Consider the following 15,234-nt stretch of genomic DNA (forward strand, 5'->3'; position numbering starts at 1 on the left):
CCCAGTTGGATATTCTTGCAATGATGAAAACTTTCATCAGTGTCAACCCAGAGCGCAAAAACACATTTGGAGTGTTATGACTGCAGCACAAGGTAAGAATGCTGGTTTATTATTAGTCCGAAAAGACAGTTAACCACATGTTCCCGTTAATCTGATGATGGGCATGTCTTGTGATATTTAAACAAACGAGCCGTCAATGGCGGAATAAATAATAATCTAAATATGTGTGAATGCCGCGTGCATATAAACTAAAATGTCATTTAAAAGCAATGTAAATTATATATTATTAGCAATACATGCATACTCAAAATGTCTAGATACAATGAGGTCGACACACCAGGATCGGTTTTTTAGATGGCAATGTATGTTTATTTTATGCAAAATCTGTCTTATCCGACAGTATGTGACAAATTCTAAAACGTTACAGACTATTCATTCTTTTATAATAGGCATACATAAATCACAATCATATAGGCTACCATCTGGGCCTGCACGGCGGCAGGAAAAAGACGCAGAGATGTAAGACACCGTGTCTTACCTTACGATGATTTCGGTACACCAAAGGTAGATTTGCTCTCTGGAGTTTGGCTGATAAACTTTGCCATGAGACCCTGAATATCCATATCATCCAAAATGTCTATGTGGATGTGAAGCAGTGCCATGTGAGAAAGTCTACTCTGAGTGATAGTGCTACGGAGCCAGGTTTTCAGGCAGCGAAGAGCTGAGAAAGACCTTTCGGAGCCAGCAGTAGACACTGGTAAACAGAGGCACAAGTGGATCAGCTGTTCCACCTCGGTGAAAAGTCCTCTTGTTTGTGGATGTAGAGTTGATAAAAAGCGAGCAAGTTCTTGGACTGAGTGGAATGCATGTTGTTTGGTGAGGCCACCCAGCATCCTCAGTTGCAGGCCTAGGGATGCAATGTCCATCTGTGGAAGCTGAAGGTTACTCAAGTCAGCATCTGAAACAAGGCCCTTGGCATAATCCAGCAGCACTTTCTCCCTCTTTGTAGCTGTTGACAAGCCAGCTTGATTGAATCTGCACTCCATTTCCGAATTCATTAAATCCACTGCCTCAAAAAAGTCCCATCGCCACTTTAATTCACCGCTGTCTGCTAATTCCTCCAGCGCAGTGGTGTCCCGAAAACGACTCTGTGTTCTGCTGACCCTAGAATCTTTTGGCCACCTCAGGCTGAGAGCTGATGCAGACGCTTTTGCTCTCAACAAAATAGTGTCCACAACTCCTTCTCCCCTCAGTGCACCTATAATAATAATAATAATAATAATAATAATAATAATAATAATACATGTTATTCTTTACGTTTAAACAAATCTTGTAGTGCTAGCCTATAATATAAAAGTCAGAAATAAAACAGGATAAATAATCAGGACTAAGGGTAAAATCAAGATAATATACAGTGGTGTGCATACGTTAACACACCCATGCTAGAGTTGACTAAAAAGAGGAATAAAAAAATCATCTTTTGGAAATTGATCTTAATGCCTTAATTAAAAAAATGAGGAAAAATCCAATCTTTAAGGACACCAATTTTCTTTGTGAATTAATAATGTATCGTAAATAAATAAATGTTCTCCCTGTATTTTAAGGAAGAACATTTATTTGTGAATGCATAATTTATCGTAAATAAATACACATTCTTCCTGTATTTTAAGGAAGAACATATTTATTTACGAGACATTATTCATTCACAAAGCAAATTGGTGTCCTTAAAGGTTGGATTTTTCCTAATTTCTTTAATTAAGGGCAGGTATTAAGAGTATTTTTTATTCCTCTTTTTTAGTCAACTTTAGCATGGGTGTGTAAACTTACAACACATTCTCACACCCAACTTGTAAAATAAGGACGTTCGGTCAGGAGCCTTTCTCGTTCTTATTTGACGTTAAAAGTCTCCTTTAGCGTCTCATGTAAACGTGCTTGGTCGCCACTATTGCCGTCCCTTTTTCATCCCTTTTGACGCGCTTGGTCGGGACGGGTGAACGGAGTCGCGGAGGTTGGGTTTAGGAGAAAAACAATGGGGAAAGGACGCCTCAAAAGCCGGGAAACACGGCGTAGACGGAGGAAACAAAAGAAAAACAACGGGGAAAAGACGCCTCAAAAGCCGGGAAACACACGCCGGAGACGGGGAAACAAAACGCCACACGCGGGGCGCGAACCCGAGTCTCCTGAGTGAAAGTCCGGTGTTTTACCCATCCACCGTCCTTACGCAGCAATTTCCCATTACATACCACTCGCTAAATCTCATCCAACTGCGGCTCTCCCCAGTATGTTACACAAATACGCCAAAGGGTGCCTTTCGTCGCATCAGACGCTGAAGGACACTGCCCAAACGTACTTATTTTACGAGTTCGGAATGAGAACGGGTTGAAACTTATGCACACACCACTGTAGCAACTTAAAAAAATAGCAACTATATGTAACAAAAACAAAGAATAAAGCTTACCTATGCGCTCTTTGAGAACTTGAATGCACTTAAGTGCACCAGAAACGCTTGCATCAGCCTTCTGCAAACTTCTTGCCACAGCCTCACAAGGCCCAAACATCGCCTCACAGCACAACAGCCCGAAGACAGTTCAGAGCAGGGCACTGATCGGTGTACTATTCAGCGCAGCAATTTTGTTCACAACTTCTAGGTGGAAGACTGACTTCTCGTGATCTCTGAATTTTGAGACGTTGCTAACTAGTAGCGCTGATATAGTAGTAGTTGTGAAACTTTTGTGTGGGCCGTGAGTGTGCGTGTTGCGTAGACTGAATCGTAATCGCGTGATTCGCGTCAAGGCACACCTGATTGGCTAATACTACACACTGAAAATAAATTAAATACTTTTTAATAAAATAATCACAAAAATTATCCCTCTCTCAAAACCAAAAAAAAAAAAAAAAAAAAAAAAAAAAAAATAAAACAACAACAACAATAAAAAAAAAAAAAAAAAAAAAAAAAAAAAAAAAAAAAAAAAAAAAAAAAAAAAAAAAAAAAAAATAGTTCCCAAAGCCAAAGCATGCACGCATTAAGAACTTTTGATACATTAGGCCCAATATCTTTATTCCTTTAATTTGCTATTGCTGTGCTACAAAAACTTAAGGTTGCATTTCTCTATTTGTTTGTGTCAGGACTGCGCCTGTGGTAACAGTGGCAACCAGCAGAGAGCTGCGGAGGATCAGACTGGCTTGCTTCATTTTGATTTGATTTAATATACTGTAATTCAGTGATTCAATTCAATTTCAATTCAATTCAATTCAATTTTATTTATAGTATCAAATCATAACATAAGTTATCTCGAGACACTTTACAGATAGAGTAGGTCTAGACCACACTCTATAATTTACAAAGCCCCAACAATTCCAACAATTCCAGTAATTCCCTCAAGAGCAAGCAGTGCGACAGTGGCGAGGAAAAACTCCCTCTTGGGAAGAAACCTCGGACAGACCCAGGCTCTTGGTAGGCGGTGTCTGACGAGCCGGTTGGGGGTGTGATGAACAGTGGCGATAGTAGTCACATTAATAATGGAACAGTGACTGGATGTAGCGGGAAACTGCAGGGTTCAGCAGGACGCAGCATGACATTGCAGGGCATCGCTGAGCTCAGCAGGGAGTGCAGCAGGACCACGGCGACAGCTGCAACCAGGATCTTGGTGCCAACGTTCTCTCCAAGGAAATACGCCTGGGGGAAAAAGCATAAGGACTCCGGGAGTAAACTCCCCAGAAACTAGGATACAAGTAACAAGCATTTCTGGGACGGGCGGCACCAAATAGTAATAGTAATAGTAACAGTAGTAGAAAGGGAGAGGAGAGAGCAGCTCAGTGTGTCAAAGGAAGGAAGTCCCCCCGGCAGTCTAGAACTATAACAGCCGTAACTATAACAGGTAACTAAGAGAGACAGGTCATAAGGAGAGGTAGCTTTTTCGGGCTTAGAACTCTCCCCCGGCGGATCTGGCTTGGCTGGCCTGCCTCCCTCTACTTTGTTATGTATTATTAATCTAACAATTATGAAGAGAAGCAGTTGGGCCAGTTAGGTGAACACTGCAACTCCTCACCCCTAACTATAAGCTTTATCAAATAGGAGAGTTTTAAGTTCATTCTTGAATGAGGTGACAGTTTCTGCCCCCCGAACCCAGATCGGGAGCTGGTTCCATAGGAGAGGAGCCTGATAACTGAAGGCTCTAGCTCCCATTCTACTTTTAGAGACTCTAGGTACCACCAGTAACTCTGCATTCTGGGAGCGCAGTGCTCTAGTGGGACAATAGGGTATTAGGAGCTCTTCTAGATATGATGGTGCTAGACCATTTAGAGCTTTGTAGGTCAAGAGAAGGACTTTAAACTCAATCCTGGATTCAACAGGAAGCCAATGCAGAGAAGCTAATACAGGAGAAATATGATCTCTTTTCTTAGTTCTTGTGAGAACACACGCTGCAGCATTCTGGATCAGCTGGAGAGTCTTAAGAGACTTATTTGAGCAACCTGACAGTAGGGAATTACAATAGTCCAGCCTGGAAGTAACAAATGCATGGACTAGTTTTTCAGCGTCGTTTTGAGACAGGATATTCCTAATTTTGGCAATGTTACGAAGATGAAAAAAGGCTGTTCTTGAGGTTTGTTTTAGATTGGCATTAAAGGATATATCCTGATCAAAGATAACTCCTAAATTTCTAACAGTGGTGCTGGAGGCCAGGGCAACACCATCCAGAGTAGCTATATCTTTAGGTAATGAAGTTTGGAGGTGTTTAGGGCCCAGCACAATAACTTCAGTTTTGTTAGGGTTTAACATCAGAAAATTATAGGTCATCCAGGATTTTATATCCTTAATGCACTCTTGAAATTTAGCTAGCTGACTGGTTTCGTCTGGTTTGATTGACAAGTATAATTGGGTGTCATCCGCATAACAGTGAAAGTTAATTGAGTGTTTTCTAATAATATTGCCTAGAGGAAGCATATATAAGGAGAATAGAATTGGTCCAAGCACTGAGCCTTGAGGAACCCCATGGCTAACTTTAGCGTACTTGGAGGATTTATCATTAACATTCACAAATTGAGATCGATCAGAGAAATAGGACCTAAACCAACTCAGAGCAATTCCTTTAATGCCAACCAAGTGTTCCAATCTCTGTAACAGGATTGAATGGTCAATAGTGTCAAATGCAGCACTAAGATCTAGTAAAACAAGAATGGAGACAAGACCTTTGTCTGCAGCAGTTAAAAGGTCGTTAGTAATTTTCCCCAGTGCCGTCTCTGTGCTATGATTCTTTCTAAATCCTGATTGAAAGTCATCAAATAAACTATTGCTATGTAGAAAATCACATAACTGATTAGCAACCACCTTCTCAAGGATCTTGGATAGAAAGGGAAGGTTAGATATAGGTCTATAGTTTGCTAAGACCTCAGGATCCAGGGTGGGTTTTTTCAGAAGAAGTTTTATCACAGCTACTTTAAATGACTGTGGTACATAACCTGTTAATAGAGACATATTGATCATATCTAGTAATGAGGTGTTAACCACAGGTAATGCTTCTTTGAGTAGTCTCGTTGGGATGGGGTCCAAGAGACAGGTAGATGGCTTAGCTGAGGATATCTTTAACATTAATTGTTGAAGGTCTATAGGATAAAAGCAGTCTAAGTATATGTCGAGACTAGTCTTTATTTCCTACGACTCTGCGTTTAAAGGTGAACCGTTAGAGTTTAGTGTAAAAGGTGATGAATTTTATCTCTAATTGTTGTAATTTTATCATTGAAGAAGCTCATGAAGTCATCACTACTCAGAGCTAGAGGAATAGATGGCTCAGTAGAGCTGTGGCTATCTGTCAGCCTGGCGACAGTGCTGAAAAGAAACCTTGGGTTGTTCTTGTTTTCTTCTATTAGTGATGAGTAATAGTCTGATCTGGCCTTTCTTAGGGCCTTCCTATAGGTTTTGAGACTTACATTCGAGGTTTCGCGAGATTTGTTTTAATTTGTTTGATTTTCGGAGTTATACCAAGGTGCTAGTTTCCTTTGCTTCATCATCTTCTTTTTCAGGGGAGCGACGGAGTCTAAGGTCGTCCGTAGGCATGTCATAACACCGTCTACAAATGCATCAATTTGAGAGGGACTGAGGTTAACATACAGGTCCTCTGTTATGTTAAGGCATGACATAGAGTCGAATGCTGTTGGAATATCTTCTTTAAATTTAGCTATAGCACTGTCAGATAAGCATCTGGTGTAGGAGCTTTTATCTAATTTAATATAATCAGGTAGTAAGAATTCGAAAGTGATTAAAGAATGATCTGATAATACCGAATTCTGCGAAAATATTATTAAATCCTCAATTTCAATACCATATGCCAGCACAAGGTCGAGGGTGTGGTTAAAACAGTGCGTCGCCTTGTGCACACTCTGACTGAAACCGATTGAATCCAGTAATGAGTTGAAAGCAGTACTAAGGCTGTCATTGTCAACGTCCACATGGATATTAAAATCACCTACAAGAAGTACTTGGTCTGATTTAAGGACTAAACATGATAAAAACAATGAGAATTCAGATAAAAATTCAGAATACGGACCTGGAGCCCTGTAAATAACAACGAATATAATTGGCTGTAATGTTTTCCATTTTGGATGTTGAAGATTAAGAACAAGACTTTCAAATGAGTTATAATGTAATTTAGGTTTAGGAGTAATTAACAGGCTTGCATCAAAGATGGCTGCAACTCCCCTCGGCCTGAGCCTCTAGGAATTTGAGTATTAATATGGCTGGGAGGAGGGTGGCTTAATTTAGACTAACATAGTCTTCATGGCCCAGCCAGGTTTCAGTAAGACAAAATAAATCAATGTTATTATCTGATATCAACTCGTTTACCAATACTGCTTTAGAAGACAGAGATCTAATATTTAATAGTCCACATCTAATTTTCCTATTTTTTGTTCTATTGACAGTTGTTTTAATTCCAATTAGGTTGTTAAGTAAGCGCATCTTTTGTTTACCTTTGATTTAACCGATCTGAGCGGGGGACAGACACCGTGCTTATTAGACTATGAGTGGGCGACTGCTCCAACGGAAGCACAGAGGGGCGCATTGCACTGCACCTCTGATTACTAATATCAAACTTGGGTTGTCATGGTTTATGTCTGATAAACTCGTTCAGATTTTTGATATGAGAGCGGCACCGTCCCAGGTGGGATGAATGCCGTCTCTCTCAATCGAACCAGGCTTTCCCCAGAACGCCCTCCAGTTATTCACATAGCCCACATCATTAGCTGGGCACCACCCACCGACAACCAGCGGTGGAAGGATGACGTACGGCTGTACATTTCATCATTGGTCAGGTTTGGCAGGGGTCCAGAGAAAACTACTGAGTCCGACATTGTCTTTGCGTATGCACAAAGTGACTCAACATTCATTTTAGTGATCTCCGATTTACGACCATTACCACCTACGTGAAGTATGATCTTACTGTATTTACGGTTCTTTTTTGCCAGCAGCTTTAGATGGGTTTCTATATCGCCCGCTCCAGCCCCGGGGACACATATGACCGTAGGTAGGCCTACTGTAGCCGCCGGGGCCGCTGGCTTCACATATCGCAGTATAGAGCTCCCAATAACCAGAACTGGCTTCTCAGCGGGTGTATCGCTGAGTAGGGAGAAACTGTTAGAGAGGCGACCGCTCCGGTTTAGAGCGAGCCGTCATCATGTGCACTCCCTGGTCTAGATCTAACCTTCGCTTCCCTCGGACAGTCACCCACTTTCGCCTGGCTGCTCCCGGGGTCTGCCGGGGAGGACAGCTAGCAGAAGCTACAGAAGCTACAGTATGTTGGCCCGCTTTAACTACATGGTGCTGGCTAGCTACGGAAGCATACGATTCTGATTCCATGGTGCGGAGCCGTGACTCAAATTCACTAAGCCTTGCCTCCAAAACAGCGAATATACTACATTTATTACATGTATCGTTATCACTAAAGGAGGCAGAGGAATAGCTAAACATTTGACACACAGAGCAAGAAAGAGCAGGAGAGGGAGAGGAATTAGCCATTGCTAATGGCTAAGCTAAAGTAGCTAACAGTGTTTTAACAATTGTAAATTCAGCGAGTCAGTCACTGTAAGTGAGGCTAAGTATAAGTGCTTGAGTAAAACAATTGTAATTCAAATGCAATCCAGGCAAATAGCCGCTAATTTAAACAGTGAAGCAGAGTTCAGTAAGTTTTTGCCGGAGCAGCAAACTAGCGTTTGTAACACGGGAACACCGGAAGTGACACAATACGCTCACCTTACACGTCGGCACGTCCGTTCACCTAGATCATGAAAGTTTCAAGATAATGAGATTCATGATGTGTTTTATACCGTTGTGTTTTGTGGCTCCGTTTTTGAGCTTGTAGTAGGCATATTCTGTACCATTGTCGTAGCTTTGTGCCTATATCCTGCGTTACCCGTGCCTAGTTTGTTCTGTCTTGGATTTTGGACTTTATTCTTGTTTTAGTTTTTCCGCTTGTGGAGCGTGTACCTGTGTTCCAGTTTTATTACCGAAGCCTTAGTACTGTTTTGACAACACAAATGCCTTTGTTTTAATAAATAGAGATATTCTGTCTTCATCTTGACAGTATAAGAAATTTAACTTGGTTGAATAGCAATAACGGACTATTATTTTCCGGTGTTTCGGAATCAGTATCCTATGGCAGGCTCATTGTTGTCTTGGAAAGGCTATTTTGAATGAATTTAATCTCTATACACAGTTCAATAAATTGTGATTGATGCAGTTTGGTGTGTGGTGGTTGACTTTGGCTGAAAACTTCACTCTGGAAAATTTGTCAGCACCCCCAATTCAAAATATGTTCCTGCGGCTCTGAGTTGGAACAATAAGCAGACTGTGAGCTGAACAGACCGTATCCCTCATGTTCTTTCAGTCTAGCTTAACTGTTAACAAACATAAACTGTAAACTTACCAGCCAGCATGTATTTTCAGTCTGGTTAAGTGTCCCTTTAAAGCTCGGCCAGCAGTTGTCATGTATTTTCAGTCTGGTTTCCCTTTAAAGCTTAGTTACGAAACTTACATCGTCAGGATTCATCATGTTCCCTTTTTTCAGCCCGATTAAGTGTCCTCAAAAATATAGATTATAGACTGAGTAGGCAGCATTCATCATTTCTACACACAGTCCTCCTATATCACTGATTTAAGCGCACAAAGCTGCTTCTCCAAGGCCCGGTCGATTAATTCCTCCATGTTAGAGAACGTGTCCATATCAGCTGCTTCATTAGCCACCATTCTGTTAGCCACCATCATGCTAGCGAAATTCTCTGAATGAGTAGACGGCCCAGGCGACAACGAGACACGCTTTTTCCTGCCTGCAGGCATTTCACAGAGTCACCGTGACAACAGACAAGATGTTTTGGCGTCGGGAAAAAAAGCAATAGACCTGGTTATTTAATGAAAAATGGCGAGTGTCGGAGCTCAGTCTATTGTAACCATTGCGGGTGCCGGTCACAGGCTTCTCCCTTGTCCCTTTTATTGCCAGTTTTAACAGCTGCAGCAGCAAGGTTTTTCTGTGCATGGGTGGCGTGTCTCATCACTTCAGCAAGGCGAGCGTCCTCGTAGACAATGCATGTGGTCTTTATCCCTGTTCTAATGTCTGGCAAAAGTCCATTCAGGAGAGCCTGGGTAACATGTGTCTCCCAGACACCTCTGGTCTTGCCCAAGTTTTCAGGTTGTTGGAATGGATGTCCAGAATGGATGGTGAATATTTCCAGGAGGCGAAGGCAATATTCATCCACTGGTTCATCAGGTTTTTGTTTGTATGCAGAAATCTTTGTCATGTCCACTTTGACAGGAAAAGCTGTCTTTATTGCATTGACAATGGCTGTTATGCGATTTTGGTATTGAAGATTGCTGGCATGGTTCCAGTCGGGATTCATCAGCTGTTCTCCCGCCTCCCTACTTGGTTGCTGATTTTTGTGGACAGGACGGGTCCCATGTGTTTCATCAGTAGGCGACGTATCTCTGGAACGCTGGGCTGGAATTGTCTGCAGAAGATCAGGAACTGCAAATTTGTCGCCTGACAGATCAACTGCCGGCAGCTGTGCCAGTGAACAAAACTGGACGGAATTGGAACGGAATCTCACGCTGGAAGAAATTTTCACTGCAATAATGTCCCTGCAGGGTGGAAAAGCCCCAGATCCAGATGGGTTCCCCATGGAGTTTTATAAAAAAAATATTAAATATGAATTAGCCCCTATTCTTTCAGTTTTTACACAGAAGCACTACAAAATAACACTCTCCCACCAACATTCCGCCAAGTATCTATTATCAGGGAAATAACCAAGATATAGATATATGAAAGTTTTACTGATATTGAAACCCAATATAAAAAAAAGAAATGATGCCACTTCCCTTCAAAATATCTGAATAGGTGGCCAAGACCAAAACACATGGGCGTGATCTACCAAGATCTTAGACATTTGTTTTGGAGTAATAAAAAAGCCAATGAAGTTTTTCCAACAGAACTGTGTTGTCCAGGCATTCAGCCATATGTCTTCAGTTATTTCAATGTTCAGTTCTTTTTCCCATCGTTGCTTCACATAGTCTGTATAGTCCTTCTCCAGTCATATAATGCCACGGTATAACTTACTTATCAAACCTTTGATGTTTCCTGAATAATAAGCATCAATACATATCTGAATAACAATTGGTAACTCTAAAAGCATCGTAGTTCCTTCTGCTGCTGTCGTGCTGAGGCTACGCAGCCCCCATCTCTCTCGTGCTGCTCAGCACTGAGCAGTGCCTGGCAGAGGGCCAACTTCAGTGGCTTGGGGCAGTCTTCTCTGAGCTCAGGCTCAGAAGTAAAAGGAGCAGAATCTGCAGTAAAAGGAGCTGAGTCGACGAGAAGTACACTCCCTCTGTATGCTCAGCTATAAAAACTCTGTGCAAATCTTTGTCCTTGACACACTTTCTCAGATTGCCTTGTCATTCTGTTAAACTGTCTCCTCTACTTGCAAGAAGAATGAAGAAAATAACTTAGATAACTCCAGCGTGTCACACAATCTTAATTTCCAGCTTCATCACCGAACACCAAAAAGATTTGCCACAACAATGTGGTGTCAGAAGTGGGATAGGGTGCGAGTCCGTCGGAGATACGAAGGTTCGTCAGAGGCTGATCACTGGAGTTGAGACTGACTCTTCCTCTACCTCTGTACATGAGTTTGAATCTAGTTCAAGCTTAATTACATAAAGCACAGAGTAACCTGATAATTCGCTGTGCTTGTGTGTGTCTGCAGATACCACTCTCTGCATGCTGTCTCCCTGGTCTGACTGGAGTGAGTGTAGTATGACGTGTGGGCAGGGCGTGCAAACACGTCAGAGAATGCTGAAGTCTGATCCTGCAGGGTGCACTGAGGAGCTGAAGCAGACAGAGAAGTGCATGCTGCCAGAGTGCCGTAAGTACCTGAAGTACAAAACCTTACTACAAACTTTACTGTTCTGTCATTGTTCTGTTATTGTTATTTCTGTCAATTCCTTTTGTTCTCTTCCTTCTGTTCTTCCTTCCAGCCATTCACTGCATGGTCTCGGAGTGGTCCGAGTGGTCGCAGTGCAACAAGTCCTGTGGTAAAGGACACACCATTCGAACCCGTATGGTTAAACTGGAGCCGCAGTTTGGGGGCAGTGCTTGTCCCGAGACCATTCAGAGGAAGAAATGCAAGATCAGGAAGTGCAGGGCAAAAATAAAGGAGGACAGAGGAGGTGCAGTTGCTGGAGGAGGAAAGAGAAGTAGACGGGGTAAACAGGGAAGAGATGCAGCGGCAGAGGATCAGCCAGGTTGGTGGGAATAATTTGTTATATTGTCAATATTATTAAAGCTGCATTAGACCAAAATTAAGATGCTACTGTTCCAATAGGTTGCAGGATGCAGCCGTGGTCCAGCTGGACGGACTGTACCAAAATATGCGGAGGGGGGATCCAGGAACGTTTCATGATGGTGAAGAAAAGAGCTAAAGGCACTCTGATGGCCAGCTGTGAGAACCGGAAGGAGATCCGTGCCTGTAACATTCATCCCTGCTAGGGGGTACTACTGAGTTATAGTGGAGGGGAGGGAAGTAGCAGGTAAAACACAAGTTGTGAAAATATGGGTTTATTTGATAAGATGATAATGGGGAACTTTTTGTTTACAGGGAGGTAAGGTTAAGGGAGGGTGAGATTATGGGCTAGTCTGACCCTTCAGAAACAGGATATGGGTTTTGGTAAGTAGAGGGGAAGGGAGGAGAAAATAGGAAAAAAACGAGAAGATGGCTGTTTAGTGAAGCCAGTGTAGACATTTAGTTAACAGGGATGACATTTACTTTTGACCACAATAGAAGTATGAGAGTAATGTCTGTGTCCTGCAAAAAAATCAAGAAACAACTACAATAGCCTACAATAGTAGTTTGCCTTTAATGCACACATTTTTGTGTAGTTCCAGTAGTTTTGGTCTCTGGAGTATGAAAATTCCCTGAGAATTCATGCCAAAATCTGTTTCTATTTTCTAAGGAAAAAAACCACATGAACCTGGGATTTTTGGCACGTGTCTGCTTTGTAATGTATTTACTGACACAAAGATGCCTTTTCCAACCATCATTAATGATACCATTGTAGTGTCATAGCTATAGTTCGCCCTTGAAATGACAGTATTGCACCTATACAACTGGATCAACTTTCTTCTGATTCTTTTTCATCTTAAAATGGCAAGCTGCTGTTGTTTATAATGAGTGTGAAAAATGCAAAGTAATCTTTAAATGAAAACAAGGGAGACGGTTCAACTTAATAAGATGTGTCGGCTGGCATCTCCTAGAGGTATAGTGGTGTGTTTACGCATATATAAATAACCATCACTGTGCAGGAGGAACTACCATATACCTACCTAAAGATATGTACAACTTGTAGAGGGAGACTGCAGGCAATCATGTTACAATCTCTAACATCATCTGTGGTGTTTCTGTTACACAAGAAACTTTTGTTCCCTAACTTACAAAACAATAATAATTGAAGTACCCCCTTAAAAGAGAACCAAGCCTGGGGAGGAACACTACCCTAAGGACAAACTTAAACAGAGAACAGAAATCCCATCCCCTATTAGAACATAATTCATTTTAAAATCATGGACCAACTTTCAACCCTAGTATGGAATTTTGTAAGTTTTCAACTGACAGAAATTGATAAAAAAGCAAAAAACAGACTAAAATAAAGGATTTCTTTTCAATTTTTTGCAAGACATAGATACAGGAATGTTCTAAAGACTTATGGATGTACTGTATAACTACTATCTAACCAACCCTTAAACCCTTATAAATACACTACTATCTAAGTACTAAAAAACACGTTCCCTAATTAACAGATGCATTTAAATGGAGATATTTTATACTGTTACAATTAGTCTTTATAAACTGTATGGCTGTTTATCTGTTGTTTCAGCATTAAACCTCTTATTTTAGCATGTGTATCATGTTTGGTTGGACTTTATGCTTTCTCTGTCATAGATGTTGACTTAAAACGGATTGCTGTACTGTATGTGCCTATGTTGGTTCCTAAAAACATAAACAACCAAAGCCAAATGTCACATCTTACACGTGTGCTGTGCTGCACTGGTCCTGGCTGCAAAAGAGTTTGTATGGAAAACATTGCAGTAGTAAAAACTGTAGGACAACTCAACCATAGACTGTAAAAATAGTAGATGTAGCATCAGTGGCATCACCCATTGGCTTGTTTAAGGTTACAATGGTGCTGCGCTAAGCTAAAAGCTAAAGAGAGAAAGTTGCAGATCAACCCATCTGAAGTCAACCAGTGGAGATTTACTGGCAGGTTAACGCAAAACTCCAGGTACTGGCACCATTGAAGTTGATCCTAGCTTGATTGGCAGAACACTGAACAAGACATTTTTAGGTGACCAAAATGTTCCAATTAACTTTAATGAAGTGAAAACACTCTTCATTAAAGTTAATTGGAAAGTTTGAGGGTCAAAGTTTAAGTCTTAAGTTTTGCCAACAGCACACGTAGGCCTACTGCTCACAACATAATGGGGTATCTCAGTTGATATTAAGGGTACATGAATTATGAATTCATGCATGAATTAATTCATGATTTGTGCATTACTTCATTCATTTATATCTTATGAATCATCAGGAATTGACATGAGTTCATAGCCTCTCATTCATGACCTCATGCATGAACAATACATCAACTAAAGCATTAGGTAAGGTGGGTACATCATTATTCACAAGTTTTGTTCAAATCAGAATTTGTGTATGTCGCCAAATTCATTTCCTTGTTTCTCATATGAAGATGAGTAGTGTGTGACTCAAAACGTCTATACAGCGAAAGACAGTGCAAAACATTTCAGACCGTCCTGCCAACCTGTATACATTTTAACATGAATGTACGCTGTAATGTTTTTTCACTCTAAACTCGCTGAAGGTGCTGCTGTTTCAATCCTGTCGGCTCTCTGCAGCGGGTGGGGCTGTTGCTCAGTTCCCCCCGCGACTGACTCGCGCACACACACACAAACACACACGGTGTATGCAGGAAAAACCGGAGATGAGACGACACGATGATTGAGGACAGCTCCCACAAAATCGGGCATTTTGGGCTGCAACAATCTCAAAAAAAGGCCACGAAATCCTGGAGGGACTGGTTAAAATGAAACAGTTAAGAAGAGGCATTGCAACAATGTTTACAAATATACATTGTAATGCTGGCTGCACAGATTATGCAGATGCAGACCACTACGATTGACTGACGCACACACACACACACACACACACACACACACACACACACACACACACACACACACACACACATTATTAAAATTAGTCTTTCTACATGGGTTTAGTTAATGATCGGGATGTAATCGCTGACAACCAGGACAATTTCATAGTGGTTGGTGTAAACCGGGACATTTTAGCGTCCCGACAGGCTTTTGTCGGGACTCGGGACACGCAACTGAAAATCAGCAAAAAACACTGAAAAACAAGTTAACAGCTATTTTAATACACACAGTATCACGGTTAGAATTGCTAAGCCTCTGTCCTAAATGACAAGTCGGCGTGAATCCACACTCTTAAGCTTCTCCTGCTTTGTCGTCAATTTTAAAATAAATGGGACCCTAATTTACTAAATGAACATCATGCTGTATTGAAGAAGACGTGAAAGTAGTGATTGATCCCTAAAACTCATTATGAAAATGTGTATTGAAGTACTAAATCAAGAGAGAAGTAGGTTCATTTTCCAAGAGACCT

The 15,234-nt window shown here is 41.3% G+C and overlaps 1 protein-coding gene across 1 annotated transcript in view; it reads left to right on the forward strand.

Moving 5' to 3' along the window:
- Nucleotides 1–13,437, forward strand: part of LOC120564412 (spondin-1-like) — a 483,039-nt gene extending 469,602 nt beyond the window's left edge. The window contains exons 14-16 of the mRNA XM_039809345.1: nt 11,245–11,403; nt 11,516–11,782; nt 11,863–13,437. Of these exons, the coding sequence (XP_039665279.1) occupies nt 11,245–11,403; nt 11,516–11,782; nt 11,863–12,026 (590 nt within the window). The 3' untranslated portion in view covers nt 12,027–13,437. The remainder of the gene's footprint in view (nt 1–11,244; nt 11,404–11,515; nt 11,783–11,862) is intronic.
- The last annotated feature ends 1,797 nt before the right edge of the window (nt 13,438–15,234 follow it).

Source organism: Perca fluviatilis, chromosome 8, assembly GCF_010015445.1.
Source record: "Perca fluviatilis chromosome 8, GENO_Pfluv_1.0, whole genome shotgun sequence".
In the NCBI taxonomy this organism is placed as follows: domain Eukaryota; kingdom Metazoa; phylum Chordata; class Actinopteri; order Perciformes; family Percidae; genus Perca; species Perca fluviatilis.